Source organism: Cinclus cinclus, chromosome 34 (genome assembly GCF_963662255.1).
Source record: "Cinclus cinclus chromosome 34, bCinCin1.1, whole genome shotgun sequence".
Taxonomy (NCBI): domain Eukaryota; kingdom Metazoa; phylum Chordata; class Aves; order Passeriformes; family Cinclidae; genus Cinclus; species Cinclus cinclus.
The window spans coordinates 793545-801410 of NC_085079.1; the positions used below are offsets into that span (position 1 = coordinate 793545).

Below are 7866 nucleotides of genomic sequence, written 5' to 3' on the forward strand. Positions count from 1 at the left end.
AATGGGACTGGGACTGGGAATGGGACTGGGACTGGGAATGGGACTGGGAATGGGACTGAGACTGGGACTGGGACTGGGACTGGGTCACCCCAAGTGTCACCTCAGTGACCCCCAGACACTGGGGACCCCTGGGAGGGGAGGGGGCTGCCCCAGTGTCCCCAGTATCCCCAGAACCCCCCAGTATCCCCCAGTGTCCCCAGTGTCCCCAGTATCCCCAGAACCCCCCAGTATCCCCCAGTGTCCCCAATGTCCCCAAAGTCCCCACTGCCCCCAGTATCCCCCATTTCCCCCAGTACCCCCAGTATCCCCAGTAACCCCTGTGTCCCTCCAGGATGCGTGTGACCCCTGTGGCCCTGGTGGCCCTGGTGGCCCTGGTGGCCCTGGTGGCCCTGGCGGGTTCGGGGACACCAGAGCCGGGCCGGGTGTCCCAGCTGGTGACAGATTTTGGGCTGCGGTTGTTCCGGGAGGCGCTGGGACACCGAGGTGACACCAACGTCGCCTTCGCGCCCTACGGGGCCACCTCGGTGCTGGTGGCCCTGCAGGTGGCCACGGCCGGGAGGTCCCGGAGGCAGCTGGAGGAGGCCACCGGCCTCAGCATGGACGGTGAGGGGGACAGGGACACCGAGGGGACGCTTTGGGGGTCACTGTCACCACTGGGGTGGGGATTTGGGGTCACTGTCACCACTGGGGATGGGATTTGGGGTCATTGTCACCACTGGGGTGGGGATTTGGGGTCACTGTCACCACTGGGGACACTTTGGGGTCACTGTCACCACTGGGGTGGGGATTTGGGGTCACTGTCACCACTGGGGACACTTTGGGGTCATTGTCACCACTGGGGACATTTCAGGGTCACTGTCCCCACATGGGGGTGGCAGCGATGTGTCCCCCATCCCCATAGGTGACACTTTGATGTCCCCATCCCCATACGGGTCCCTCTGCCCACAATGAGGGTGATGGCATGTCCCAAAATGTCCCCAAATTGTCCCCAAAATGTCCCCAAAATGTCCCCAAAATGTCCCCAAAATGTCCCCAGATATCCTCAAAATGTCCCCAAATGTCCCCAAAATATCCTCAAAATGTCCCCAAAATGTCCCCAAAATGTCCCCAAAATGTCCCGAACATGCCCCCAAATGTCCCCAGAATGTCCCCAAATGTCCCGAACATGTCCCTAAATGTCCCCAAATGTCCCCAGAATGTCCCCAAATGTCCCGAACATAATCCCAAATGTCCCCAGAATGTCCTTAATTGTCCCGAACATGTCCCTAGATGTCCCCAAAATGTCCCCAAATGTCCCGAACATGCCCCCAAATGTCCCCGAATGTCCCCAGATGTCCCCCCGTGGCCAGCCGTGACTCAGTTTCCCCGCAGGGCCGGGGGTCTCGGCCGAGCTGCGGGGTCTCCGCCGGGCTCTGCGGGGCCCGGGCCGGGAGCTGGAGGTGGCCCAGGGACTCTTTGTGGCCCGGGGGGTGGCCCTGGAGGCCGCGTTTGTCACCCGGATCCTGCGGACCCTCGGAGGCCGCAGCCTCGCTCGGCTGGACTTCGGAAGTGGGGAGGGGGCGAGGAGGGGCCTGAACGCCTGGGCCAGGGAGAGGACCCGCGGTGAGAGCCCCGTTTGGGGAGGGGGACCCCAATTTGGGGAGGGGGAGATGGGGGGGTGGGGATTCCAATATGGGGAGGGGGAGATGGGGATGGGGACCCCAATTTGGGGAGGGGGACCCCAATTTGGGGAGGGGGAGATGGGGGGGGTGGGGATTCCAATATGGGGAGGGGGAGATGGGGATGGGGACCCCAATTTGGGGAGGGGGACCCCAATTTGGGGAGGGGGAGATGGGGGGGGTGGGGATTCCAATATGGGGAGGGGGAGATGGGGACGGGGACCCCAATTTGGGGAGGGGGACCCCAATTTGGGGAGGGGGAGATGGGGGGGGTGGGGATTCCAATATGGGGAGGGGGAGATGGGGACGGGGACCCCAATTTGGGGAGGGGGAGATGGGGGGGGTGGGGATTCCAATATGGGGAGGGGGAGATGTGGACGGGGACCCCAATTTGGGGAGGGGGACCCCAATTTGGGGAGGGGGAGATGGGGGGGGTGGGGATTCCAATATGGGGAGGGGGAGATGGGGACGGGGACCCCAATTTGGGGAGGGGGACCCCAATTTGGGGAGGGGGAGATGGGGGGGTGGGGATTCCAATATGGGGAGTGGGAGATGGGGGGGTGAGACCCCAATTTGGGGAGGGGGAGATGGGGACGGGGACCCCAATTTGGGGAGGGGGACATGGGGGGGTGAGACCCCAATTTGGGGAGGGGGAGATGGGGAGGGGGACCCCAATTTGGGGAGGGGGAGGTGGGGACGGGGACCCCTTATTTTGGGATCAATGGGATTTTTATGGATTCAATGGGAAATTTTTTAGGATCAATGTGAATTTTTTAGAATCCATTTTTTTTAGGATCAATGCGATTTTTTTGGGGTTCAATGCGATTCTTTTAGGACCAATGCGATTTTTTAGGATCCTTTTTTTGGGGCGTTCAATGCGATTCTTTTAGGACCAATGTGATTTTTTGGGATCAATGTGATTTTTTTGGGGGTTCAATGCGATTTTTTTAGAATCAATGCGATTTTTTTACGATCAATGCGATTTTTTAGGATCAATGCGATTTTTTAGGATCCTGTTTTTGGGGTTCAATGTGATTTTTTGGGATCAATGTGATTTTTTTGGGGGTTCAATGTGATTTTTTTGGGATCACTGCGATTTTTTGGGATCAATGCGATTTTTTTGGGGTTCAATGCGATTTTTTTTAGGATCATTTTTTTTAGGATCAATGTGATTTTTTTGGGACGTTCAATGCGATTCTTTTAGGACCAATGCGATTTTTTAGGATCCTTTTTTTGGGGCGTTCAATGCGATTCTTTTAGGACCAATGTGATTTTTTGGGATCAATGCGATTTTTTGGGGGGTTCAATGCGATTTTTTTAGAATCAATGCGATTTTTTAGGATCCTTTTTTTAGGATCAATGTGATTTTTTTAGGATCAATGCGATTTTTTAGGATCAATGCGATTTTTTAGGATCCTGTTTTTGGGGTTCAATGTGATTTTTTGGGATCAATGTGATTTTTTTGGGGGTTCAATGTGATTTTTTTGGGATCACTGCGATTTTTTGGGATCAATGCGATTTTTTTGGGATCAATGCGATTTTTTTGGGATCAATGCGATTTTTTTGGGATCAATGCGATTTTTTTGGGGTTCAATGCGATTTTTTTAGGACCAATGCGATTTTTTAGGATCCTTTTTTTGGGGCGTTCAATGCGATTCTTTTAGGACCAATGTGATTTTTTGGGATCAATGTGATTTTTTTGGGGGTTCAATGCGATTTTTTTAGAATCAATGCGATTTTTTTAGGATCAATGCGATTTTTTAGGATCCTGTTTTTGGGGTTGAATGTGATTTTTTTGGGATCAATGCGATTTTTTTGGGGTTCAATGCGATTTTTTTTAGGATCAATGTGATTTTTTTGGGGCGTTCAATGCGATTTTTTTAGGACCAATGCGATTTTTTAGGATCCTTTTTTTGGGGGTTCAATGCGATTCTTTTAGGACCAATGTGATTTTTTGGGATCAATGTGATTTTTTTTAGGATCAATGTGATTTTTTAGGACCAATGCGATTTTTTAGGATCCTTTTTTTGGGGGTTCAACGCGATTCTTTTAGGACCAATGCGATTCTTTTGGGCTCAGCGGGGTTTGGGAGGTGACACCTGTGTCCCCTGCAGGGCTGGTGGCCACCTTGGTGGCCCCCGGGGCTCTGGCTCCGGGCACGCGGCTGTTGCTGGCCAGCGCCGACTTCTTCAGGGGGTCCTGGGGGGTCCCGTTCCCCCCCCGGGCCACCCGCGCCCGTCCCTTCCTCCGCCCCGATGGCACCGATGGCCCCGTGCCCATGATGGCCCGAGCCGGCCGCTTCCGCTGCGGTGAGGTGGCACCTGCTGGGACACTTCGTGTGTCACCTCCTCGTGTGTCACCTCCTCGTGTGTCACCTCCTCGTGTGTCACCTGCTGTGTCACCTGCTGGGACACTTCGTGTGTCACCTCCTCGTGTGTCACCTCCTCGTGTGTCACCTGCTGTGTCACCTGCTGCGTCACCTGCTGGGACACTTTGTGTGTCACCTCCTCGTGTGTCACCTCCTGTGTCACGTCTTCCTGTGTCACCTGCTGTGTCACCTCCTCGTGTGTCACCTGCTGTGTCACCTGCTGGGACACTTCGTGTGTCACCTCCTCGTGTGTCACCTCCTCCTGTGTCACCTCCTCGTGTGTCACCTCTTCCTGTGTCACCTGCTGTGTCACCTGCTGGGACACTTCGTGTGTCACCTCCTCGTGTGTCACCTCCTCGTGTGTCACCTGCTGTGTCACCTCCTCCTGTGTCACCTCCTCCTGTGTCACCTCCTCCTGTGTCACCTCCTCGTGTGTCACCTCTTCCTGTGTCACCTGCTGTGTCACCTGCTGGGACACTTCGTGTGTCACCTCCTCGTGTGTCACCTGCTGTGTCACCTCCTCGTGTGTCACCTCCTCGTGTGTCACCTGCTGTGTCACCTCCTCCTGTGTCACCTCCTGTGTCACCTCCTCAAGTGTCACCTGCTGTGTCACCTGCTGGGACACTTCGTGTGTCACCTCCTCGTGTGTCACCTGCTGTGTCACCTCCTCCTGTGTCACCTCCTCGTGTGTCACCTGTTGTGTCACCTCCTCGTGTGTCACCTGCTGTGTCACCTGCTGGGACACTTCGTGTGTCACCTCCTCGTGTGTCACCTCCTCGTGTGTCACCTGCTGTGTCACCTCCTCGTGTGTCACCTGCTGTGTCACCTGCTGGGACACTTCGTGTGTCACCTCCTCGTGTGTCACCTGCTGTGTCACCTCCTCGTGTGTCACCTCCTCGTGTGTCACCTGCTGTGTCACCTCCTCCTGTGTCATCTCCTGTGTCACCTCCTCAAGTGTCACCTGCTGTGTCACCTGCTGGGACACTTCGTGTGTCACCTCCTCGTGTGTCACCTCCTTGTGTGTCACCTCCTGTGTCACCTTGTGTGTCACCTGCTGGGACACTTCGTGTGTCACCTCCTCGTGTGTCACCTCCTCGTGTGTCACCTGCTGTGTCACCTCCTGTGTCACCTGATCTGTCACCTCTTCCTGTGTCACCTCCTGTGTCACCTCCTCCTGTGTCACCTGCTGTGTCACCTCCTCGTGTGTCACCTCCTCGTGTGTCACCTCCTCCTGTGTCACCTGCTGTGTCACCTGCTGGGACACTTCCTGTGTCACCTCCTCCTGTGTCACCTGCTGTGTCACCTCCTCGTGTGTCACCTCCTCGTGTGTCACCTCCTGTGTCACCTCTTCCTGTGTCACCACCTCCTGTGTCACGTCTTCCTGTGTCACCTGCTGTGTCACCTCCTCGTGTGTCACCTGCTGTGTCACCTCTTGTGTCACCTCTTGTGTCACCTGTTGTGTCACCTCCTGTGTCACCTCCTGTGTCACTTCATGTCCCCCCGATGTCACCCCCAGGGGACTTCGAGACGCCCTCGGGGGTCCCGTTCGTGGTGGTCGAGGTGCCGTACGCGGGGGGGGAGGTGGCGCTGCTGCTGCTGTCACCTGAGAGGCGACACGTCCCCATCGCCGCCCTGCGGCCGCTGCTGGACGCGCGCAGTGTCACCCACTGGGTGACAAACCTGAGCCCCGCCCCCCGCGTGCTCGTGGTGCCACGGTGAGAGCGTGGGGACACTGGGGGTACTGGGGGACTGGGGGGACTGGGGGGACTGGGGGGGACTGGGGGGACTGGGGGGACTGGGGATACTGGGGGGGACTGGGGGGACAGGGGGGACTGGGGGGACTGGGGATACTGGGGGGACTGGGGGGACTGGGGGGGACTGGGGGGACTGGGGATACTGGGGGGACTGGGGGGACTGGGGGGGACTGGGGGGACTGGGGATACTGGGGGGACTGGGGGGACTGGGGATACTGGGGACATTTGGGACATTTGGGGACATTTGGGGACATTTGGGGAACATCCCTGGTGACACTGATGACATCAGGGATGCTCTGGGACCCCTTGAGGACACTTGGGGGGACACTGGGGACAGAGAGTCCCAAACCTTTTGGGGACATTGGGGACACATTTTGGGGACACATTTTGGGGACACATTTTGGGGACACATTTTGGGGACAATGCCATCCCCACCCTTCAGCTTCTCCCTGGAGACCTCCTGGGATCTCCGGGATCCCCTCAAATCCTTGGGGATCCTCGACCTCTTCGATCCCGAAACCGCCGACTTCTCCCCGGTCTCAGGTACGGCCGCGTGTCCCCACCCCCCCTCCCCAAAAAAAAAAAAAAAATCCCCCCCCCCAAAAAAAAAGTCGCCCAAAAAAAAAAAAAGTCCCCAAAAAACGGATCCCGACACCCCAAACTTGATCCCCAGGTGAGGAGCACCTGGTGCTGGGCCAGGTCCTGCAAAAAGTTCGGGTGGAGGTGACGGAAAACGGCACCGAGGCGGCCTCGGCTTCAGGTGGGTGACATTTGGGGACGTTCTGGGGACATTTTGGGGACTTTTTTTGGGGACTTTTTTTGGAGACTTTTTTGGGGGTCCCTGCCCCCCCCCCCCCCCCCCCCCATCCCGCAGCTGCCGTGGTTTATTCCCGTATGGCCCCCCTGGAAATTGTCTTGGATCATCCCTTCCTCTTCCTCATCCGGCACCACCCCACAGGTTTGGGGGGATTTGGGGGGGATTTGGGGGGGATTTGGGGGATTTGGGGGGATTTGGGGATTTGGGGATTTGGGGATTTGGGGGGATTTGGGGATTTGGGGGGATTTGGGGAATTTGGGGGATTTGGGAGGATTGGGGGATTTGGGGGGATTTGAGGGGATTTGGGGAGGATTGGGGGATTTGGGGGATTTTGGGGGATTTGGGGGGATTTGGGGAGGATTGGGGGATTTGGGGGGATTTGGGGGATTTGGGGGATTTGGGGGATTTGGGGGATTTGGGGAGGATTGGGGGATTTGGGGGATTTTGGGGGATTTGGGGAGGATTGGGGGATTTGGGGGGATTTGAGGGGATTTGGGGAGGATTGGGGGATTTGGGGGGATTTGAGGGGATTTGGGGAGGATTGGGGGATTTGGGGAATTTGGGGGATTTGGGGAGGATTGGGGGATTTGGGGAGGATTGGGGGATTTGGGGAATTTGGGGGATTTGGGGAGGATTGGGGGATTTGGGGATTTTGGGGGATTTGGGGAGGATTGGGGGATTCGGGGAATTTGGGGGATTTGGGAGGATTGGGGGATTTGGGGGATTTTGGGGGATTTGGGAGATTTGGGGAGATTTGGAGGGATTTGGGGGATTTGGGGAGGTTTGCAGGGATTTGGGGGATTTGGGGAGATTTTGGGGGGTTTTGGGGAGATTTTGTGGATTTGGGAATTGGGGGGATTTGGGGAGATTTGGGGGAGATTTTGGGATTTGGGGAGATTTGGGGAGGTTTTGAGGAGATTTGGGGGGGATTTGGGGAGTTTGAAGAATTTGGAGGGTTTGGGTGGTTTTGGGGGGATTTTGGGGAAATTTGGGGGTGTCTCCCTGACTCCTCTATCCCCCCCCCACACAGGAACCATCCTGTTTGTGGGGCAGGTGACGGAACCCTGAGCGCCCCCACCCCAAAACGGGGTCACCCCAAACTGGGAACGCCCCAAACTGGGGACGCCCCAAACTGGGGGTGCCATGGGGTCTGGGGGAGCTGTAATTTATTGGGGAGAGTTTAATATATCGGGGGTCACACCCCATAACCCGGTCATGGGGTCAGTGTGCGGTCCTGGGGTTTGGGGTCACTCCTGTCCTGGGGTTTGG

At 56.6% G+C, this 7866-nt stretch overlaps 1 protein-coding gene across 1 annotated transcript in view; it reads left to right on the plus strand.

The window, feature by feature from the left end:
* Nucleotides 1-5529: 5529 nt before the first annotated feature.
* GUCY2D (guanylate cyclase 2D, retinal) overlaps nt 5530-7866 on the plus strand; it is a 19731-nt gene continuing 17394 nt past the window's right edge. The window contains exons 1-5 of the mRNA XM_062512167.1: nt 5530-5741; nt 6223-6323; nt 6454-6540; nt 6655-6738; nt 7628-7650. Of these exons, the coding sequence (XP_062368151.1) occupies nt 5530-5741; nt 6223-6323; nt 6454-6540; nt 6655-6738; nt 7628-7650 (507 nt within the window). The remainder of the gene's footprint in view (nt 5742-6222; nt 6324-6453; nt 6541-6654; nt 6739-7627; nt 7651-7866) is intronic.